The 24,192-nt window shown below is 35.7% G+C and overlaps 1 protein-coding gene across 1 annotated transcript; it reads right to left on the minus strand.

Annotated features, from left to right (window-relative positions):
- LOC140827087 (rRNA biogenesis protein RRP5) lies at nt 1-23,515 on the minus strand. Its single transcript, XM_073189694.1, has 40 exons — nt 23,213-23,515; nt 22,578-22,789; nt 20,883-21,026; nt 20,568-20,738; nt 19,984-20,083; nt 19,529-19,647; nt 19,326-19,448; nt 19,149-19,220; nt 18,860-18,952; nt 18,470-18,583; nt 18,259-18,381; nt 17,048-17,233; nt 16,887-16,961; nt 16,065-16,201; nt 15,798-15,932; nt 15,106-15,251; nt 14,892-14,957; nt 13,940-14,046; nt 13,526-13,606; nt 13,350-13,424; nt 13,174-13,275; nt 9,985-10,153; nt 9,759-9,904; nt 9,455-9,538; nt 9,263-9,363; nt 8,189-8,342; nt 7,977-8,051; nt 7,716-7,866; nt 6,130-6,748; nt 5,097-5,157; nt 4,639-4,784; nt 4,389-4,572; nt 3,455-3,553; nt 2,338-2,720; nt 1,895-2,071; nt 1,395-1,491; nt 1,095-1,250; nt 778-1,008; nt 549-632; nt 1-455 (listed from the first exon to the last, which is right to left on the minus strand). Exons 1-40 carry the CDS (start codon nt 23,361-23,363, stop codon nt 348-350), a joined length of 5,757 nt encoding a protein of 1,918 aa, XP_073045795.1. The 5' UTR covers nt 23,364-23,515; the 3' UTR covers nt 1-347.
- Between the last annotated feature and the right edge of the window lie 677 nt (nt 23,516-24,192).

Below are 24,192 nucleotides of genomic sequence, written 5' to 3' on the forward strand. Positions count from 1 at the left end.
TACATGAAAGTTGCATAGAGTAATCTCACAATTTTATTTTGCCATGATCTCCGTATTTATTTCACACATGTTAAGCAAAATTCACCCCGAGGATTGTTGATTTATGCTTCCAAGGATGAATACTGAAGATGAAAGATAGCTCAAACTAATTCCATGACATTGGAGCCACTACTTGCCACTAATCTACAAAACTTAGCTCGTCCCGCTCCAGTATGCTATGCAGTAAGCCCATGGTTGCCTCAACAGAAAGCTCTGCAGATCAATAATTATTTGTCCTCAAAATAATGGAGACACGTTCCCCTTCTTTTAACTCATTTCTGCCTCGTGAGGCAAGGAAAGATAAACCATCAAGTAAGAGTACTCTCAGCATAATCCAGCGCCTTCTTCTTCACGGACTCAATTCTTTCTTCATCACCTATGGTCTTCTCATACGCAAGATACTTCTTAAATAAAAACTGCAATATTAAAAAAGAAAAACCTCAAAGTATTGTATGTGGTACGTAGGAGCAACAGTTAAGGTATAAGATTAACCAAGTATAAGCAATCACCTTCATCTTCTTTGGGGGAAGGCACAAACTAATTGCTCTCTCAAATAAAGCACGAACCACATCCCCATCACCGAGCCGGATCTCCTGTCATCACAACACGAATTACAAAATATGGAAAGACAAAACACAACAGTTGTTTTGGTTGGTTGCTGATATATTTGTAATTTCAACTATTCTTCATTTATCTATTTATCATCTTCGGACTTAGAATTAGGTGTATGATCTTTACCTGATCAAGATAAATGCTCCACAAATCTGTTCTCTTAGGATACTCCCTAAGCATCCCCTCAAACAGGGATCTCCCTCTCTCTGGAACACCACATTTAAACTCGAGAATCGCAGTCTGTGATATAAATTTTATATGCTTGTGTCGAGGAAGGCACAGAAGAGCACGATTTACAACAGACTGAGTCCCATCAGAGTTCTGTTTCAAAAGAGATTGAATGTGACACTGCCAGACCTGAAAATGCCAAAGACTACATTATAAGCCACATCACAAGGAGGCCAAAGACATGGAAAAAGAAAACGTAATGGCAATGTCTGAACCTTGCATGAACGCTTGAACTTCCTAGCCATTTTGTCAAGAAGCTCGCAAGCTGATTTGTGTTGTTCTGTTCTTTGGTACATTCCTAGGAGTGCAAGATGCACCTTTTTGGGATCACAGTACTGCAATGCTCTTTGAAATACTTTCATAACAGCATCCTGGAAAGGAAAATCAAATAAAGATTTTATAGACCAAAGAAATCAAATGACGAGGAATTTTCCTTTTTCTTCTTTAATGTAGTGTGTAGATTAGCCCAAGAAATTCAAAAAAGTGAATGAAATGTGAAGGAGATTCTTTAGCACCTCAGGAGGATTTCCGTACTCGTTCTCCAGGTTGAAGTAGGCAACCCAGATATTCAGTTTCTCTGATTCTTCTCGAATATTAATTGTTCTCAGAGCCCTGACATTATAAGATAGAATGATGGATAAATTCAAGGATGATTTAGCCCTTCAAGTGAGAGATACGCAGTACAAAAATATGCATGGTAATTAAGTTGGGAAGCTCTGGAAAATATACAGAAGTTAATTAAGCACACATCAATTACCATATGTGATGGTTTGTACAGCTACAATTGAAAGATAAGTAACTAGATGTCAATAAACCACCACGGTCTGTTGTAGCATCTATACATCATAATATAAGTAACTAGATATCAATATGCGTCATACATTAACTTTTCACTACTGATCAACAATAACAAAAGAAAATTCATATACAAAAGCCAAATGTTTGTCCAAAACCCTATAAAACTCGAGCTCATTAGTATAAGATAGAAATGAATATCGATTATACTACCATTTACCTCTCAGCGATGGATCGTGCCTTCTCAACATCTGCCAAAGAGAGCATAAATTCCATATATTTTATCCATATAAAGCTACTGTTAGGCGAGCTTCGAACAAGTTTCTCACATTCATCGGCACTCTTTGGAATGTCTTTTTCCAGCAATCTGTCTTCGGCAGCCCTTATTTCTTGTTCCCTGCTCAGAGATGTTAAAAACATTACACTGAAGCTACAATGCAACCGACATCTATAGTTAAAATCATTAGCAGCAATTGTTTCTGTGGTCCCAAAAAAAATCAGATGAAATTCGCACATCTTGAGAGGTACATCAAAACAACACAAACTTTACCATAAATATCCAGTCATTTTAACGGAGAGTTAAAGGAAACATGAGAGTTTTTTTACACGCTAAATACAATTTTTGGTTCTATGAAAGCATATTATTATGCATCGCGCCCTTACCTCTCCTCTCTAGCTTTCTTTTTTGCCCTCTTCTCATTTTCCTCTTCAACGATTTCTGCATGAGCAGCATTTGGTACATTATCAACATCAACTTCATCATCTGGTATTTCTACATCATCAAGAAGAACCTCAAGTGGTGGAACAAGAGCCCTATTTCCAAAATCAGCTAGCACTGACTGATATCCACTGTCAACTTCAAGACTAGTGTTCTCTATTGCAGCAGAAGTGTTTTGCAGCAATGATTTTGACTCCGCTACCACCATAAAGCCATTTTTCTCAACGTCATCATCAACGCTTTGTCTTGAAATCATTTGCAATGTTTCCTCATCTTTGAAGTATGATTTCTTCATCCCAAGAGAAACTCGATTTCTCTCTTCATCCACCTGGAAAAAAAATTTCAGACCATGAATTGATATTTGATACAGGCTAAACTTCAGCCAAAAGAAAGGACTTAAGTGTTGAGGCCCATCATTTAAACCTCAAATTTACAAGGTATTCAAGAAAAGAGAGAAGGGATTTGAACAAGTGCAACAAGGGAGAGGAGAAAAGGATAAAAGGATGGAAGATTGGATGGTGCGAGCATCAGAGAAAAATCTAATTTCAGTTATACTAGCAGTTGGTAGGGGCGAAAAAGAAGGTTCTCTCTTGCTGTTTTTTCCCAACTTGATAGCTTCTACATGGGTAGCATCGAGTTGATACCTCTTGCTTACAATCAATACAACTTCATATCATTAGCATAATTATACTCTTTATACCAAAGGCTGTGTTAATTTAAAAGTGGTGTGGGATATTTCATTCTAACAATATGATTCTAGCTTCAATCATTTGCTGGTGGCTGAAGTTTTTAACACTTACAATGTTCGTTCAACAACAGTTTAATCAATTAGCAGTCACACTAAGGGTTTGACCACATGAATGACCTAAATATTGTAGAGAAACTTTTTTACAACGGAGTTAGTTGCCATAAATAATTCAACAATGCCAAAGTCCAAGCAAGTATCAAGAAGTGTCAGCATTCATCTTTTTGCACTCCCTAATCTTTCCATGCTAGACATGTCACAGGTCAATTTGTTGGCCACACGCTGTTCCTGATGAGCTTAGTGAATAATGGACTTACCTTCAAAACTTTTGCGATCACTCTTTCCCCTGCATTAAATTTTGTCTCTATATTGTCCAAATGAATATCTGAAAGCTCCGAAACATGGCATAGCCCAACCTGTACAAGGTAAAGTACCATCAGCAAATGAGTACAGTTTAAAACAGAATCAGCCTATGGAAAACTCTAAGCATTTGCTGATAGTCCGGGGGTACTATGTGTAATGAGTCTGTCATTCACGATAAATTTAAAAAAAGAAAGTCATTCCAAAGACCCACACCCAAGTTCCAAAGCCTTTGGTCTGCTATCCCGATCATGATTTTCCTACCCCCAGAGTTGTGTGATATATAACAGCCTGAATATGGAAACAATGAGTAAGGGGCCATGCTCTTTCATTGATGAGTAAATTCTTTTTTTTTTATCAGAAACATATTAATATATTAGTTTAAAAGTTGTAGTACAAAATAAGCGGATGAGTGATCCGCGAAAAGCAACAAACGCAAAGTCTAAGCAATGTTCATGTCATTACAAACTTCAAATCCCTAATCACATCTGAAATCGATAGATGATGAAATTCTTTAGCCCTTGTGATTGTAGTCGCCAACCTGTGCGTTATGTCCTAATTGGTGCCCGTTATGCCAACGCAATGAAGAGAGTCAGGACCATTTATTAATTCACTGTTCCTACACAAGGATATTATGGTCATTGGTTATGCAAGAGCTGAGATTTCAATGGGTGTTTCCCCAGAAGGCTTCAGATATGTTTATCAGCGTTCCAGGTCTATCTACGGGGAGTCGAGCTAGCATCTTATGGTATGTTACGATTCACATCTTATTTTGGAGCATTTGGCTAGAGATGAATAACAGAATCTTCAATGAAACGACAGCAGACTCAACATGACTATTAAAATCAGGCTTGGAAGCAAGAATTAAGACTCAGAAAAGAAGTCACTAACCACATTTGTTCGATCAATAGATATAAACAATCCATAAGATTCCACGCGCTTGATTCTCCCAGAAATTATGTCTCCAACTATAATGCTATTTAAAGAATAAGCATCAGACTTTAGCCCACTGGTTGCAGTTGAAGTCTTGAGAGTTAATTCAACACGGTTAGACAACGGCTCCACAGAAAGCACCCTGCATTAGACATGTCAATGGTTGCATAGTGACATTAACATGGAGGTGCACCAAACATATACTCACCGGCCACTCACGTGTTTTCCGACAGGGAAATCTTTTTCTGGACTGTCAACAAAATTTACTGACAAATTACAAAGGAGAACTTTTGCATCTATCTTCCGTGAAAGCATCACAAAGCATCCTTTTGCGGAGATATTTTTAACATAACCCTGCAGCAAACAATGAGATATTATCTAGAATTTGGGCCGAAGAAGAAAGAAATGAAAATAACTATGTAACACATCAGCGAGGATATTTTTTAAATTTCACCATAACATTTGGACATGTAAAATTACAAGACGACTGCTATAAAGTTAAGTTTCTAATACCAGTGCTGCACCAGTGTTGAGGGGAAAAAATCTTAACTTCACCGGGGTGACATGGACAACACAAATGAAGAGCAAAGGACCCACAAAATAACTAATTACAAGACAAGAAAAAAAAGTTATACATGGAAGACAATTTGAAACTTTTATCACTACCTGAACCACCATATTAGGATAGAGGTCTGTTAATTTGTCCACGTGCTGAGTAGATGAATGCCTGAAAACAATTAATATATGACTATGTGAGAAACAACCTGATTAATACTCTGATTAATATATGACTGTGTGAGAAAAAATAAAACAAAACCCAGGTCGTAGGTCAGAATTCAAAAATGGAACCAAACCACAAATATTTTGTGCTGCTACATTTTCATATAAATGAAAATTAAACGAAAATCCAGGCTGTAGGTCCAAAATCTAAAAAAATAAGCAAACCACAAATATTTTAAGTTTTTACAATTATATCATTTGTCAAACTGACAGATGGGTATCAAAATACTTGGGCAAATGCATAAATGTGCGCCCACATGTCTTCATAAATCTGTTTCATGAATTATAGTTCAACAATAAAAATACAAAGCACTAATTGTTTTTGACATTATTCTGATTTAGATATGAAAATTTTGGCTCAACTGAATAATAATAAATAGGAAGTATATCTGTCGTGAGCACGTCTTTTCCATATATTCGGTCGTAATTCATAGCCTGAAAACGCAAAATAATCTTGCCTGAATCTATTCATAGCCTGAAAACGCAAAATAATCTTGCCTGAATCTTTTCTACAACCCTTTCGTCATAAGCTCATCACATGTTCAGAAAAATATGTGAAATAAGAGCGACCTTGAAATTGCATGGCAAGAAAAAAGGGAAACATAAATTGGGGAGGAAAAGGTAGGAAATAATTTATCAAAAGAGAAGGCATTATTTAATCAAAGGCTCTTTAGTTTTTTTGCTATCAATAATTGATAAGATAAATTATCAAATAAATCTAAAACTTCTCCCCTTTCCATTCTCTTCCATCCTATTATTCAACACCAAAATGATTAAATTCAGGCCATGCCCTCTCCCTAAACAAAATAAACTGCATTCCGAAGTGGTGTCTGACCCAACAACGCCAAGTAGCATGCATGTGTCTATTTCTCACTCTAAATAAGTGAAGGTAACTCCAGAAAAGAAAATGTAAACTTACATGCCACTATTATGTTCAGTGAGCTTCAGATCATGTCTATCATTGGAAGTTGATCTCATAGACAAATCAATGTGGATTTTCCCATTTCCAGCACGACTTATTTCCAGAACTTTGCATTTGACAAACTGCCCTTCGCGATAACCAGAAAGTGGGTCAGAGACCCATGCATCTGTCAGTTCAGTAAAATGAACCTTACCGTAGAGGTGCTGATCAATTTGGACAAGCAATCCACCAACACCAGGAAGAACTTTATAAATCCTGCCACCCACATAGGTACCTTCAAATATATGGAACTGTGGATGACAATAAGGATCATCCTTTTTAAGTTCCCCAAAAGCAACAGCCAATGGGTGTAAAACCACACGTAATAATTTCTTCTCCTCATTTACACCAATAATATAACAAGACAGTGCTTTGCCCACGGGAAACCTCTTCTGGAAGTCCGCAAGTTCAGAAGGCTCACATGAACTGTCAAGAACATACAAGTGAGCCTTCACGTTTCGAGATATAGTCAGCCAAGCCCACTGATTGTCAATTTTATACACATAACCAGAAACATTTTGTCCATATGAATAGTTAAAATCTTCAGCAGGAATTAAACCATTGATGTCACTGGATCCTGTATTCAAAATGCAATTTAAAAAATCATTCGCTAATTCTGTTCACATCTTAAAAGTACCTCAATTTGAATGTATACAGTAGTATGAGTATGAGGTTCATTGATTTGGAAGATCATTGATGGGACAGCAAGGATCAAATTTAAAACTCGCAGTAATAGTAAGGCGTATCTGTATCATTCAAGAGGGAAAACTAACAAAAACAAAATAAGAGGTGTATTAAATCCACCAAGGTAATAGGCAATCAGCAACACAAAATCATAAAAATGTAGATACCAGTGGTTGAACAAAATCAGATTATGAATGAAAATAAGGACTGCATAAAACTGTAGTAACTGGACGAAAGGGAAACCAATGCACACAAAAAGCATGTGTAAGGAACTAAATGAAGAATTCTGTTTCATTTGCATTTGTATAAATGCATCCAGAGGTTGAACACTTTTTAGTAAGAACCATATTCAGGATGCTCTTCGGTGGATCAACATGTTTAATCATATCTTCGATAAATATAATCAAGTCAATAGGCTTACAGCATCATTTTAATGCTTTTCTAAGTGGAAAACCACAGACCACATAATTGCTTCCAATAATACTCCAGGTTGTCATGATTGACACCTAAATTGGAGAACTGGCGATCATCAAAGAGAACAGTCAGGATTCGAGCATACAAATCATGGTAAAAATGTTATGGATAACCTCATTCTCAAGAAGCAAAGGGAAGAAAATAGTCAGCAAAATAATGTGGTTCAATCAATAAATATGCTAGTAAACAAGAAGCATGTACTCATGAAAGAGTAATACATAACAGTAACATGATCATAAGAAATTAGGTTTTACTTATATGTTTCACAAAAGAGCTCCTGATCAGATGGTCATGATTTTTTCAATTCGTTAATTTTATACATGGAGTCACGAACACTTCCACCTTTCACGTGTAGTTCCAATATAAAGGATGTTGATGATGCCTACCTTTTAGAATGGAAGGCTTTATGGATAACTCCCATGAATATCTTCCTTTACTGCTGTATGGCATACTACGCTTTGATACAATCCTTGCTGACAGTGTTTGGCCAATTCGGTATTCACTAAATGGATTTTCACTAGAATTATCATCAGCTGCCTGTTGAAGCACATCCAAATCAATCAGAAAATTCCATATACACCTAGAAGGATGAATAAACAGAAACTCTCTTCAATCAGATATAGATTCAATAAGATAAAGATACCCACCTCTGTCACATGTATTCTTCCATGAAATACAGAACCAAATTTCAGTCTGAGTTCAAGAGGCTTTATTTCAGTAATCTGAAAATTAACAAAATATATGCGTTCAAACAAAGAAATAGAAATAAAGGACACAATTGCCCTGAAATATAATGGTCACTCGTCATTTGAAAGCTATAAGAGCCATGAGACTCGAGTAAGGAAGAAATTATCCCCACCTCCACCTGTACAAGAGAACCAACATCATGTCTAGACTTGTTCTTATTTCGCTTAGAACTGGAAGACTCCATCCCATCGCTTAAAGATTTAATCAGGAGTAACAATCTCCCACATGTTGTAGGATTTGAAAGAGCGACTACAGTGGCGATGACACTGCATCAAAAAGTTCAACCAACAGGTTCATGAAAAAATAACAAGTACAACAGTTCCTCAAAAGTACAGTTACACAAAAAAATATTACATCTCTTCAGAGTTTTCACAGGTTAATATGATAAATGGAAAACCCAAAGGAGATAAATAATAAACAAATCAAATCAAATAAAAAAAGTCGACACCACAAACAAAGGCATAACGAAGAGAGGTTTAACTTTTTGGTATTTAGAGCCCATCGAATCAGATTTTCCAGCTCTCAATTCAAACCATCCAATCTAATCAATATCAATATATATGTATGAATGTGTATATTTATCAACACTCGGCATAATGCATTGTCCACAGTCTTTTTAGAATTAATTACAATATTCAAATACACTCCTCTGCAAGCCTCACAAAATTCAAGATTGCATTTGAATACCGCTTCCTAAAGAAAAGGCGGAGGGAGGAGTTACTCCTAGATAAGAAGTCTCTCCACTGTGCTGAAAGCAAGCACATTCTTCTATGTTTACACTCCCAAAAATTTATTATATATAGCACCATTAACTTATTTTTCTAGCATCCTCCACATCTGTGAGGTAACTGTGCCTCTTAAAACCTTTGCCAATATAGCATATGCTACAATTTTATAAAGATCTTTAACTGTTCTCAATAGTTGATAAATCAACATTGTTTTGACCCACACCAGGAACATAAAAATAATAGGATACAAAATGTGTGGTTATTTCTTCAAAAAAATAATTGATGTCAGATGTGCATTCTTGACCAGAATTATGCTAAATCACTTGTTACCTAAGAACAAGATTTTTTTCTATACCATGATGCACAAACATAAGAGATACATTTCCCAAAAAAAGGATGAAATAAAAGGTTAACCACAAATTGCCAGGCAGGCCTTGGGAACACAATGGCAGAGTTACCTTTGTCCATTGGTATATTGTTTAGGTGGCAATTTCTGGTTGTTATAATCAGTTATTGATGCATAGCCAATGGCAAAATTATGAGATGGAATTGAGAGAACCTGAATCAAGAAAAAAAAGAAATGTTCAACATTCACATGAAGCTTATCAAGTAATAAGTGAAACACACAATAATTAGATAAAAAAACTAACCAAGTAAGTTTCCTTCACAACTTCGACCAAAGCATTTACAATTTGATTCAGTTCCAACTTTTTATATTCTCTTATTTTGCGTTTCTGCAATCAAGAATAGTTGTCAAAATACGAAAGAAAAAAAATGGGAATCTGTCACCATATAAAAACAGAAATGTTTAGACCTACAAGCCCTAGACACAAATGAAATATGAAGTCTATATAAACAACCAATATATGATAATCACATCAAAGCATGCTTGAGTGCAAGAGGAAAAAGACTGTAAACATCCTGACTTGGTACTCGTAAAAGTAGAAGGCTAACCTTTCCAATTTTCATGATGCAGCTCTCTTCTTTTGGTGTATCAAGAAATTCTGGCTTTAAAGTTAGATCCACGAGGCGTTCTATCTTAGAAACATCGATAACCACAGCTCGAATAGTAGAGTTGTTTTCCACAGTGGTTCCAGCCACTGAAACATTTTATGTTGAATGTCATTTTCAACCAGGCAAGTATTATAACTGATAACATGATAATTTTCACCCGACTTACGCTGATAATGTGAAATGAAACCATATACGTCATTGTATTTCTCAAAGTTGATTATGACACCGAAATCCTTAGTTTCATGAACTTTTCCTTCAATAATGGTGCCAATATCAAACGCAGAAATCCAGCTCAACTCAGGGCCTTCAGAATCCAAGAGTTGCACCTTTGCAATCTGGACAAAGTAGCAAAACAAGTCCAAAATGTTATACAAAACAAGCATTACATATAACTTATAGTAGCAGCTAGTTGAGGACAATACTAAATAATGGCTGGTTAACAGAAAGAATGGATGTTATGAGGAAAGTTTGCAGTCATGATGTTTGATACCCAGAGATAAGATCAATTCCTTCAACAAAGACTCTTAGCTCTTGTGGGAAATTCAAACCCCATGACCAGTGGGATCAGTAGAACCCATTTAGTTTGTTTCAAAACCTTGTATTTACAAAGATGCTCTAAACGCAAGTGTTGTGGCACTTTTCGTTCAATAAATCAGGCTTTTCAATTCTGTTTTCCTGGTATCAAGAGCCAGGTAATCCTGCCGGTAACAAAACTTTTTAAAGTAACTATACATATAAACAAGTATTTATATATTATATAATATTTTGCCTAGTGATGACTGATTAATTTCAGTCAGCGTCATCATACGTAGATTCATCCAGCATTTTGTCAGCGTCTGTTAACATACTCGCTCCTTTTCTCTATCAGAGATTTAAATAATTAATTACAAAATACCCAAAACAAATCAAATGAGTTATATTTTCGTGAATGGTTTCTATCTGTTTTGCTTAGATAGGTTATCTTATGGCTAGACATTACGATGGGGGACAAGGGTTGTCTGACAACCCGTGGCCGAGTATAGCTTTTTAGATTTATTTCATCATTCACAACATTTAGCAAGGAACATAATATGTCGCTGAGTATTACAACACCTAAACAGAAATGTGGCTGGCGAACGATTCATTCTACACAATCTAATGGAAGTGCATAGATGACAATACTCTATACCATAAAATGTTTAAAAAGGATCAAGATTTTCTTCCTGCAAGGGTTGAACAAATATTTGAACGAAGTTAGAGTGAGTATTGTGGACTAAACCACACCCAAGCTTTGTGAAGCGGTTTCTAAGGTTTTCACAAAGAAATTCAAAAATGATCATGCCAATTAGCTCTTTGAATTCCTAAAGTTCTGAAGCTTTGCGAATTTCTGCATTTGATATAAATTGCAATGCAGCTTGTAACTCTCAGAATTCGAAGAATAAGAACAGTAAAAACCAAAGCAAGCAATGGAGAATCGCCATGAGATCCATGGATAACCAGAAGGTTGGAAACCTAGAACTTGCTGAATAAAATCTACGGCATATGTGGATGAAACCGCAGTAGCAAGCCCTCTCCTGAGATGGAAATTTTGAGGAGCCTTGTACAGGCCCATCAAATATGATCTGTTTAAACTCCTGCATCAAGTGCAACGTTGGCACGGCAAGCGCAAGGTAAGAAGTCATGATCCTTTTCGTCATAAAGGGATATTGGTGAATATTAGATTGTTGATAATAGAGCATCTGACCACATGATGGGATTTCAATATAAACTATTTTTTTATTAGAAACGAACTTTTATTAGAATATGAAAACAAAATACAAGTAGGCGGATGAGAAATCCGCAAAAAAACCACAAAGAATGAAAGCAACTACACTTTCGTCAATGGCATAGAAATTTTCAATCCCTCACTACATCTGAGTAATTAGATGATTAAACTCTACCAACTTTGTCGTCTAACTAGCGACTCTGAATCTGATATTCTCTCAAACCTCATTTCTAGACTCTGTTATGTCGGTGCAAATTCTTTTGTTCCCCTCCAACCAAATTGACCATAATAAGCAATGAACTACCACATACCAAAAACACCTAGTTTTCGTCCCGGTAAGTAAACATGGCTAAAAAAAACATGTCCGAGCCTTTCGTGGAACATTTGAAACCCAATTCCTGCAATACTTTGATCCAAATTCCGCTCGTGAAAGAACAATGCAAAAGTAAATGGTCTTGATCCTCCTCTTTGTTCCGGTATAGGCTACACCAGTTTGGACATAAACGAAGAGAAAAAAAAAGCACAGTCAAGCCATCGTTTTTTAAACGAATAAGAAGTCGGCAATTTTCCCAAAGCCACAGTCCACGAGAAAACTTGAACCTTATATGGGAATATGGGATAGGTACTTTCCAGATATTAGTAAAATACGGAAAAATAGGAAGTTAATCGGAAAAAAGTAGTCATGAAACGAATTAACAGAAAAAGACAATGAAGAGTCCCCCAACCAAACCGTAAAATCCTCCGTACCCACCTCCAAATGAATTGTATCTAAGACCCTTAGTACAGTGATGAACTCAACAATTTCGACCTCATTTAAAGCTCTTCCGAAACGCACATCCCAAGCAAAGTTGGAATTAATCGGGAGGTCCAAGACACTGATGAAATTGCTGACAGGTTTGTTAAGAATCAAGAAAATCTGAAACAGAGATAGAAAACAATCTTTGAACGACGAACGTAGAATCATGAGCAAAGGCTCAAGGCATGAGTGACCCACTTTGGTGGAAGATTATTGACGAGCAAGATAACTATGCTGAAATCATAAACATAGGATTGATACAGCTCACAACCTGGTACTGTGTGATCGAATGAAGCACATCAAAATTAAAGACTTCATCAAGGAGAAATTGGAGAGATGGTTGATTTCAATGCAGTATGTGTCTACACAGTCGATTTGCAAATGTACTTGCTAAGTTGTTAAGCAGTTCACTTTTATCTTGAAGGCAAGTGTGGGGAAAAAACATGACTAATGGCTTATACTTTGCGCGTGTTCAGTTAGTTGTTTAGGAGAGTTTGTAATTACTCGGCATTCAAAGAACTATGCATATTTGTTTGGTTTTTTATTTTATTAGAATATCCCATAAATCATGGGATCAGGTATAGCCCGATTAGTTTCATTTTTCCTCATGGTAGGTTTATTATATGTAGCTAGCTCAGTGTGTACTATTTGTATCAGTGAAGAACATTTTCCCACAAAATTGCTCACTTCACGTCAATATAGGAATCTTTTGATTTACTAATCTTTTCAACCGGAAGTCATTAGTTGTAAAACCTGTATTGACTTCTCGCAGATTAGATCCTTAGGGGCTACATGACAAAGAAATTAGGTGTTACCTTCTCTTCTAAAAGAAAGTATTCCTGTATAAAAGATGAATCTGTAGAACAGCACAATGACTGCTTCAGTGAAAGGGTTATTCTACCCGTCTCACTACCAACCTGGAAAAGAGAGCAGAGATATTAAAGCTAAATACTTTAGCGTACTGAAAAACAAAATCCCAATTTCTACTTACATCAACTATGTTGCTACGAACAGATTGACCAACAAAAAAGACCTCAGACAGATCTGCTCTCCAATGATCAGTAGCCTTTACAAGATTCCAAGACCTCAGAGTTAATATAAAATGCCAACTGCTCGCGTATTATATACAAATTTCAAGAGAAAAAGGAGACTAAGCTGAACACATACCTTGCTTTTGGGAGCAAAACCAGTTAAACGTCCTATAAATCGAACGAAGCAACCACTTTCAATTATATTACACACATAACCCTGGTCCAAAAATGTCATGAGCTCTTAAAGAAGCAATGGAAGAAAGTAAATGAGGATTGATTAAATTATAAGCAAAAAACTTGTGCTCCAAAAATATGAAAATTATTGTTCTTCCATGCAAACTAAAATTTACTAAAATTTTTTAGCAACTGATAGGCAGCGAAACACCCGTGCTCCTAAAATATGAAAATTTCTGATTGTTCTTCCACATAAACTATAAGTTTGTTAACAACTGAAAGGCATCGGATAGAGGGAAAATTATTGGTAGGAGACTATTGTGCAATCATATGATAAGAGAACATGGTTAAATGCGACCAAAACCAGTATGCTTACAGGCACCGTAGAATGACAACGAATTTGGGTAGTATCAACAGGAAGCTCATGAGCTGAGTTAATTAGTGAGTACTTGGCAGTGAGTACAAGACTGTTTCCTTCAATATCTGCATAAATGACATTCAGTAAAATGACAAATAGTAAAAAGTCGTACTCATTACTCCAATTATTCTCAACACAAAGAAAAATAATTTGTATATAAATTTATAAGCTTAGGTGCGCAGTTATCGTGATAATAATAATGATATGTTGATAACAAACTACTTCGTATTCACGTTGTATTCTTTCATACAGCAAATTTTACGCGAGAGTTCATAAGACTCCGTAGATTTCCTATAACCAATCATTGTAGGATATAAAACTCAGCTTGGAAATGTAAAAATTTGTGCAAAAACTACTGATAACAAATTGAAAGAACAATATTCTTTTGTTTGTCGCTTAAAACTACAGTCCAGTGAACAATTTAATTCTTTTGTCACAGTAGTACTCTCACATAAAATGTATTCTCAATAATTGCAAATACATTTCGATTGCAATAATCGTCGATATGCATGCTATTTAAGCTTCCCTTTCTACTTGTAGCATCATTATACTTTCAAGCAAACTTGAATGGATTATGTTACATTGATTCACGATGTAATGTTAGCACTCCTTAATGCAAGGTTGGGTACAGTTTCAAATGTATCTTTTTCTTTAGTTAGACAAGAACAAAATGCTCTTTATGAGTCTATTGTTGTGTGCATTCTACATACTGTAATGTTAGCATTCCTTAATGCAAAGGTTGGGTACACTTGCAATTGTATCTGCTTCTTGACTTAGACAAGACCAAATGCTCTTTATGACCCTATTGTTGTACGCATTCTACACCGTGAAATATGACTAACATAAAAGAAGTTTTAAAAGTTTGCCAAATAAAAAAGGTGGCCAGTAAAAGAAAAATTAGGCTGATTACCGAGAACCAACAGTTGGTCAAACTGATAACCTGGCTTCAAGGCAGACATCATCAAAGTGGCAAGGCCTGTTGCATTTTGGAATCAGAATCAAACACAAGCAACATACTGGGGAAATCAGTGAAATAATTCATGAGCAAAATTAAGGAATCTGCAGTTTCATACTTATAAGCTGAATCACCAAGCAACTTTACACTAAAAACACAGTCAATTTACCATGGTGATCCGCCAAATGCTCGAGGGAAATTGTGCCTTTCATGTGACCAGAGGAAATGATGTCTACTAGAATCTCATGCGGTGATACCTGCTCAACAACTCCAGCAACTAGGCTGCCTGGTTTCACACTTCCAACCCCTACTGCCCTATTATATGTTCAAATGAAAAAGACCAAGAAATCAATATTTTACAGATTAATGGATATGTTACATCAAGGAATAAAAGACAGTCATGGAGGCGCTCACAGGTAGTGTTCTAATTTGTCAACATAGACAAATCATTCACAGCCCACAATTCATTTCCAGTGGATTGGAAGTTTGTAATGATTTGAGGACAATGTTTAGCTATTAGCTCTTGCGGATCACTCATCCGCTATTATTGTATTGACAAACTTAAATTATATAATTTATTATGTTTCCTATCAAAAAAAAATGTTGACATAACAAGGAATGATAATAGAGAGAACTGAACCTTAAAATTACTCAAATTTCAGAAAACTCGTATCTGCAAAACCCGTGGAAAAATTTTTCCAAAACCACAAAAAACCCATCCACATCAAAATCTAACACAACTTTTACAAAATTAACCTTGGTTTCAAGTCATAAAGGAATTATTGAATTAAAACCTAATGCGCAAAAGAAAATTTAATACATACAATCATTAAACAGATTAGTTATTCAAAAGAAACAAACCTTGTAAGCGTCATGTTCAAACTGAGATGTATTCGGCGAGATGCAGGAATACATTTTGCAACTCTGCATTTGACAACTTGCTCAACATGATACATGGAACCGATATCACTCTCAGGATTCAAACCAAGTTCATATCTGCAACAAGATCAACACGCACTTCAACTTGGATGGAGATCGCAAAAATCATAAAAAAATAATAATATACGAGGAGTGTCAGTCCCTGCAAGAAGTTAATAAAATTCTATTCTCCAGCGCCCTGTAACTAACCTTGGGGCAAATCCTTGAACCCCATTGTAAAACCTAACAAAGCACCCATGGTTCTCAATCTTTGTAATCCACCCATGCGTGACTAATCCATCGGTTGCATCAGCATAAGAACTGAGAATATCCAGTTTTGACTTCACCTGTAATGATCCCAATGAACTTCATATTAAGAAAAGTATGACAATTACATTTAAAAAATGGTGACAATTAATGTTATAAGAAATTGTCAAAACTAATAGACCAATCCCTATCTCTACCATATCATGCAAAAGAGCATGCCAACTGAAAATTTTGCCAAACTTGATGTCAAGCTTTCAATTTTCAGATTACAAATCTATCAACAGAAATACCTGAGGAAGCATGTAAGTTACTTCAATAGTTGACAACCTGTTTCCACTCTCAGTCACACATGAACAATGAGATGACCTCTAAAATGGTACGCATCAATAGATCCACTAAGTTCAAATATAAAACCCTAGCCCAGGTCCCCTTCTTCACTTATACTGAAACCAAGTTGACCTTACACTTTTCTGTATAAATCTCAGGTTTTCCAATATCCTCAACTGCAGTATGTATTCAAACCACCAAAGGTTTAAAACCATAGGCCAGCTTGATCCACAGATTCCACACACTTTTGATGCCAGATTAAATAAAATGACAAAGTTATGAACAATAAACAGGAGAGCCATAAATCAGAAGCAAACTCAAATTGGAGTGAGTGAGTGACACTGGCGAGTAACCTGAATCTATATCAAAAAAGTACACAGAAGAACAAGAAGAAAACTCAAGTAATTTTACGAATTAAAAGCCCAGGAGAAAGCATACAAGAGTTTTCTTGTGTGTAACAGTTATCCGCTTGGACTTGCAACCAAGAACACGAAAAACTAACTCAACTCCAACCTGTAAAATTTCAGAGAAGGAATGACTTTCACTGGCTGAATGAAGAAATGTAAGAATGATAATTTCAGATAAGCATGCATAACAACCTGAAATTTTTTCCTAGGCTTCAGTATTTCGAACTCTGACATATGCCGGAGAGGACATAGGGCTTTGACGCCACTGGAAAATTGGACAATAGCACCAAAACTGTCAACTATGATGATTTTAGCTTTTACCACCATTCCGGGCTTTACATCAGAGTGAGTGAAAACTGAACCTTCAATCGCACTAGTCTGATCAGCAGAAAAGACTCAATCAAATCAGCGCTAATTATCAAGCAAAATATGCAGTTTGGTTTGATATGCAAATGAGATATATTGTTGGATACGATACGAAGGGAATTAACAAAATTATCAAATAGGAATTAAAGAGAATATATGCCATCAGCAGATCACCAAATATTGCTCCAGGATGCTCCAGGTAACATTTCCAAATGTCTGGGCCCCTCCTGACTCATTGTATGACAACCATCTTCGATATTTTTTTTTGAAAACGTAATACATACTGTTCTGCTGTTCCTGAGTCCCCAATGCTCCTGATCATAACTTCAGAGTTCTAAACTTACAGGATCTATATGAACTAATTTATCAGTCTCAATCAAGCAATCAAATCAGCGCTAATTATCAAGCAAAATATGTAGTTTGGTTTGACATGCAAATGAGATATATTGTTGGATACGATACAAAGAGAATTCACAAAATTATCAAATAGGAATTAAAGAGAATATATGCCATCAGCAGATCACCAAATATTGCTCCAGGATGCTCCAGGTAACATTTCCAAATGTCTGGGCCCCTCCTGACTCATTGTATGACAACCATCTTCAATATTTTTTTTTTTGAAAACGTAATACATACTGTTCTGCTGTTCCTGAGTCCCCAATGCTCCTGATCATAACTTCAGAGTTCTAAAACTTCAGAGTTCTAAACTTACAGGATCTATATGAACTAATTTATCAGTCTCGGTTACAAAATTTCTTTTCATGGACATCGTTGAAAATCATCTTTCCCCACACCCAATTCAAGTTTTAATTCAATAATTGGTGAATGGCAAATTATTCTTGCAGATTACTTGTTCAAAACACTTTCTACCAGTCTTTTATGCTTATCTCAGAGGAGAAAATTTGCTGTCATTTTGGGGTATTTCAAAACATCCATCAAGTAGCATATGTTTAATGAGAGCAATTCCCTGTAAGTATGAAGTTGACCAGTGAAAAGCACATAGAATTACAAACATCGATTAATAGAGTGAAAACAACCTTCAAAATACCCATCGCAAGTCCCTCTAAGCGCCTAAATCCAAGTACCCTGACACGAACAAAGCTTCCTTCTTTAAAACTCTTCTCCAAATTTTTAACTTCTTTGTCCGCGACATCAGTTACCTGAAATTGCCCCGATGATATTATCAATCAAAGTCCAGTGCATAGATAAAACATTCAGGAGGATGCATAAAATAATTCATATACTTACATTCACATATATAGGGGTAGGAACTGGTAGTGTAGGAGTTTCCAGAAGAAGACCTGACTCCTTATCAACCCTGATTACTTTAGCATGATCGAAGATATCGCCGATTTTAACGAGCTGTTTGATAGATAAAATCATATCAGGGAGAAAGAATGGGTCATATCTCATTTAATATTCTACCCCTCCATTTGAGAAGTGCAATGAAGGGGACATTGCGGACCAGGTATTTATAAAAATGGAACAAAAGCAGCACGGTCAAACAGCTAAAGCAAGATAGGATCGGAAACTTAAAAGTACTAAGACTTGAGTTTGCAAGCATTGAACGTTAATGCCAACCAGAAAGATGGCACAAAAAGTAAAAAACTACAAGTGCATAAAGAAAAACAAACTTACAGATGGTGGGGCTTTGTTGCCGATTAAGTAAGGATTAAGTGTTAAACCAACAGCCCTAGTTGAAGGATCAATAAATAGTATCCGAGCATTGATCTATGCCATTAACAAACAAGAGTGAAATTACCGAAATGAACCCGCACTAGAAATTAGAATAAGAAAATTTATTTGAGAAAAGCATGAACAAACAGCGACAGACTACTTCAGGCTAATGATATATGCAGCGGTTTACAAAATAATAAAGAGTTAAAGACTATTCATGAAATCTAATTAAAATGGACAAAAGCATCACCTTCATATTTTTAGAATAGCCATCCTTCCATTTTGAAGAAGGAAAAGTTTTATCCAAATTGAACACATCAACCTGCCATGTGAAGAAAGAAAGATCATATTAAAGTACACAGTAATGGAACCCATTGCTCAACAATAGCTGGAAGCAATTTAATCCAACAAAGGATGCCGTACATACAGTTCCAGTAAAATAGGCAAGGAAAGATAACATGATTCCATTTTCAAGGGTTGATTGCACACGAGCATTAACCATCATGCCTGGAATGAGAAGATCTAATGAAACACCCTTAAGCTCCTTGGTCTACACAGATAGTAGCGGATAAGAACCAGAAAATTTTTCAGAAAAAGAAAAGTTGGCACTTTAAATAACTGGGAACATACCACGCATTTTGAAATGGCGTCAGAATCAGAATCCATATGGACTACCTTACGAGCTCTATCAACACTTCTAACAACCCCTTGTAAAATATGTCCCACTCTTGCTTCACCACTTCCTTTTTCTAAAAAAAATGGGCACAGAGATCAAACATTCTATTTAAGATCTTAGTTCGTGAGGGATTGTTGATTTTGGGCTTTTGGCACTATCATAAAGGACAGTATTTCATTTGGTAGAGTTATAATTATCTGATCACACAGAGAAGAAAGAAGAGAGCGAAAAACCAGACTGCTAAACAAGCAATTGCTTGCCAACACATTGCTAATATTCAAATACACTTCAAAATTTTCAGTCTTCCTAAGAATAACTTTAAACAATTACTCATATTTATATGCAATATGGTTCCTTGATGAGATATGATGTCCAATGATTGGAGGAAGCAAGATGGAGTAATAATCACCAGATTTGCTGTGTTTTGACATAAATCCTGCAAAATAAGGACATCCAAAATGGAGCATAAACCCATGATCTTCGATGCTCTTCACATATGCACTCAGCACCTAAATATAAAACAAAAGCACGTTATTACAAGTAGTTAGCAGTTACATAACCAAGAATGATAAATATGAGAGCGACAAAGAAGAAAAACACAGTGCACAGCAATAGCAAGCACATCTCTGAAAGCAATTATTATTTAAAGCAAGTGCGAGTAAACCATAAAGAATAATCGACGAGGCGGATGCTACCATAGAATAACAAATATGTGGTTATGGCAACTACCCAAGTCTCATAATCGGAAGAGTACAGTTACACAAAATATTTTGTCTCCCGTTAAATATAATCACAAAGTTTATTTTCAGTTGTTCGCTTGACTGAATGAGTGAGAAAGTCTAATTAACTCTAGGAAAATCCTAGCACACAAATGATAGAAGTTCTTCAGACTGAAAACAAAAATCCAAAAGCTGCAATAGCAAAACAGAGAACAGAAATATGAACCTTTTCTAAGCCAAAAGCAATGGTTTTAACGGTTACGCACAGACATACCATTCCTTCTTGGATGACATCCAGGGTTAAGCCTTTGTGCAACAAAGATAGACGAAGAGAAAGCCAGATCTTTCGATTTGCTATCTCCTTTTTATCATCATCTACTTGTAGGACAATGCAAGATACAAGCTGCCCAACATATATGCTAGAAAGGACATTATTTTCTGCGTCCTGTCACAAACAATTAGAATAGGGGCCAGCACATTTTAGTCTTAGTGATATACTGATGTGATATCTTCCCTAGACAGGAGACGAAAAGAAATCAGCCCTGTGAATTTAATGATGAAAAAAATATAGAGATCCAAAGGAAAATACCCGTTCCACTTCACCACCCAATATTGGGTCAAAGGCCTCACATGAACGAACTATCCCCCGTAAACCCCCTGGGAGACTAACTACAATATCTTTCTCGTTTACTTCAGCAATCACACCCCATAATTTCATTCCGGAAGAGACGTTCTGAAATATAAAAAGAAAGAAGAAATCTGAATCTTTTTACAACATTCAGAAGGCAATTATGGAGCAAAAAATTTATAAACTCAAATGATATCATGAACCACCATTCATGTGATTAGAATGTACAAGCTATAGCTATAATATATTCCTGATCCTCATTTATACATGACTAAACATGAACAATAATCAAGCATCTACTCTAAATGAAGACAAAAAAAAAGAAACTCCATACGTTAATGGTGTTCACAAAGTCACAAGTGCGAGCACTGGAGCACGGGTCCAAGGCTCAAGATGAAATCGTGTTTTTTTTAATCGAAGCACAATAATCCACACCATTACAATATCTCGTGTGAGTAAAAACTATCTAAAACCTCTAGTTTGTAATTAACAAATTATTAAACAATAAAACAAATATTTAGCAATATACATGCAAAAATGAACGATTATCATGTTGTATCTCACATTCATGGCCTCGAACTTTTAAAGTCCCATTGACCAAGAAATTATGGTCAAAACGAATGCTTTTCTAAATGGCAACACTTCGCCTCGAACTTGGCCTACACGTGTCATGTAATCTTTTAATAATGGTGAGCAGAAGTGTATACATGCTCTACAACTAAATAGAGCTCAATAAAGCACAGAAAGTTTCAATAAAGATTGAGATATTCAAATATGTTAAAACATAGCAAAATTTGCAAATAATTATAATTACATGCATGTACACATGCAATACATTCTCAGACTCAATAAAGAGAAATATGCCAATGGATAAGCTAAACTCAAGAGAAAACATATAGCAATTTGGATTAGACCTCTGGAAAAAAAGAAAATGGAATAGCCCTTGCAGTCATGGAAAACCCAATACATTGTTCCATTTGTGTGAATAATGACTAAGTTGTATGGGTATACACCGTTATAGTTTTCAAAAGGGCCTGATTATATATGATTTTGTCGCAGCTAAGTTGGAGTATGTGACACATCCTAACTTAAAACAATTTTAACAATGGCTGCCATGTGTACAACATAAAAATAAGGCCTGATACATGATGCATGCAAGTGTATCTGAACATGTTCCCCATATGTACTCTCCAAGAGCTCTATGGGTCCTGCTGCAAATGAATACCGTAGAAACTCCAAACTTTAAACATCCTTAACATTTAACTCTACAGGTGCAGTCCAACCTTTATTTACAGTACTTGTGCAGGAATTGAAAATATTTAAGATTTATAAGTCAAATATCATGCTTATACATAAACTAAGAAGCTAAGAAAAGTAGGCATGCTAAGTCACATGATCTTTATCATTTTAAGGACTTCACAAGCTTAAAAGTTTTGCACGCCAAGTAAACTGAATCACCAAAAGTCATGTCCTATTATGAATTTCAATCCATTTCTAGCTATTCCCCAACTCAAACTTTATTAAAAAGACAACACTTATCAACCCCTTACAGCTCAAATTGCATTATACCATCGAAACACATATCAAAAAGTTCCGCAGAGGATTTGCAAAACAGAATTAACTAGAATAAGTAACAAATAACATGCAAATTTATACCTTTAAAGTGATCCTATTGGAAAATCTAGGCAATTTACCCATAATTCCATCTCCAAATAGTGAACCTATATCATCCTCCCCGGATTGATTCCTTTTTTGCACCTTCTTTCCCTTCCTTCTTTTCTCCAATAATCTGTGATCGGCCTCAATCTCATTGTCCAAAATTGCTCCAACCACGTCTTTCTCTTCATTTCTGAAAGATCTTCCCCCACCTAAAACGCCAGTAAAAAGAACCATTCGTTAAATTTGAAAGAAGAATTCTGACAACGAACTAAAATATGTTGTAAATAAGCAACACTAATCATTTTGAACTCATGGAATAATTTGTACATCTGGAAAAAGTTAAGGCAGATGTCATCTATTTAACAAGACCCTTTCCTATAATTTTTATAGATTATCGATAGGCATTCAATCAAAAGCAAGAGAAACTAGACTCATCCAGTTTTTCCCTTTTCCATTTGTCTTTCTAGGTGAAACACATCCTAAATATCTTCAGATTAACGTTGATCGCAACTCAATAGACAAACTTATATGCCTTCCACCCTAAAAGGTGACTTTTTTTGTTAATTCACCATGCTTAGCCCCACAAGGCACAATTCAAACGGGCAAATCCTGCAAGCAGATGAGTGAAAAACCTCGGGGGAAATCTGGGGCATCGTCTTCGAGCTGAAGAGGTGACTTTTGCGACGAAACAGTGCGGCTACGGCGGTTTACTTTGGATATTGCAGCTTTGTTGGATGGATTCCGGAGGTTTTTCGGTTGAGATTTTCTTGAAGGAGGTGCCATTCCTGCTTGGAAGCCAATGAATGAATGTTTGGGTAAGCAGTGATTAGCAGCGGAAATATGTGAACTTCAAAGTTTAAGGACACGGCGGAGGAAGAGAGAAGCGCAGGTTGGAGGAGAGGTTTTAGCTTTTAGGGTTTAACTTATAAAATTTCTACATGTAAACAAAAATATTTCAACCCTAAAGTCCTGGCCTATAACCTATTCCACCATAAGAAATGTCGAATCTTCCATTTGGAAAATTGGATCAATTTGTATCACAATTATATATTAATTTCTTTAAATTAATATACGGTATATATTTTTAAAAAACTAACTAGTCTAATTATGTGATGCGGCAAAGAGTGGTTTTTCATTAAAATCGTCATCATATCATATTACGCAGTGCAGTTTGAAATTTACTTTTAATCGCGATTTTGGTCAAAATTTTGAACAATGACATTGTGATGTTCGATTAGATCGATTTGGGCAATGTCAATAAATTTTGATCGGCTCTACAAAATGGATCTTGGGGTCTCACCTTCGTCGCTAAACCAATATATATCACTTGTAGCTTAGTTTTTAGTGTATAAAATGTAAGGTTCTTTTCTAAACAACAAATAAATATGAAAAGATATTTAAAAGATTGCTAGACCTAATTTAAAAAAACAAATAATATATTTTAGGGATCGATTGTTGAAATTATTTTGTGGGCTCACATTATTTAATTAATTGTCTATAGACGAGCTATCAAATAAAGGACTAAATAAGATTATCTAATTAATTAAAAGTTTACAAAATATTAAATAAATTAGTATGGTCCACCTTATGTGTAAAACTCGGCTTAATTAAG

The sequence above is a fragment of the Primulina eburnea genome, chromosome 3 (genome assembly GCF_022965805.1).
Source record: "Primulina eburnea isolate SZY01 chromosome 3, ASM2296580v1, whole genome shotgun sequence".
NCBI lineage: Eukaryota > Viridiplantae > Streptophyta > Magnoliopsida > Lamiales > Gesneriaceae > Primulina > Primulina eburnea.

Excerpts from the sequence above, each read along its gene's own strand:
- LOC140827087 (XM_073189694.1), bottom strand. The coding sequence starts at position 23,363 with ATGGCACCTCCTTCAAGAAAATCTCAACCGAAAAACCTCCGGAATCCA. Across the intron at positions 19,449-19,528 it reads ACGCCATTTCAAAATGCGTG|ACCAAGGAGCTTAAGGGTGT; the intron begins GTATGTTCCCAG and ends CTATCTGTGTAG. Across the intron at positions 13,425-13,525 it reads GTTTTGCTCCCAAAAGCAAG|GCTACTGATCATTGGAGAGC; the intron begins GTATGTGTTCAG and ends AATCTTGTAAAG.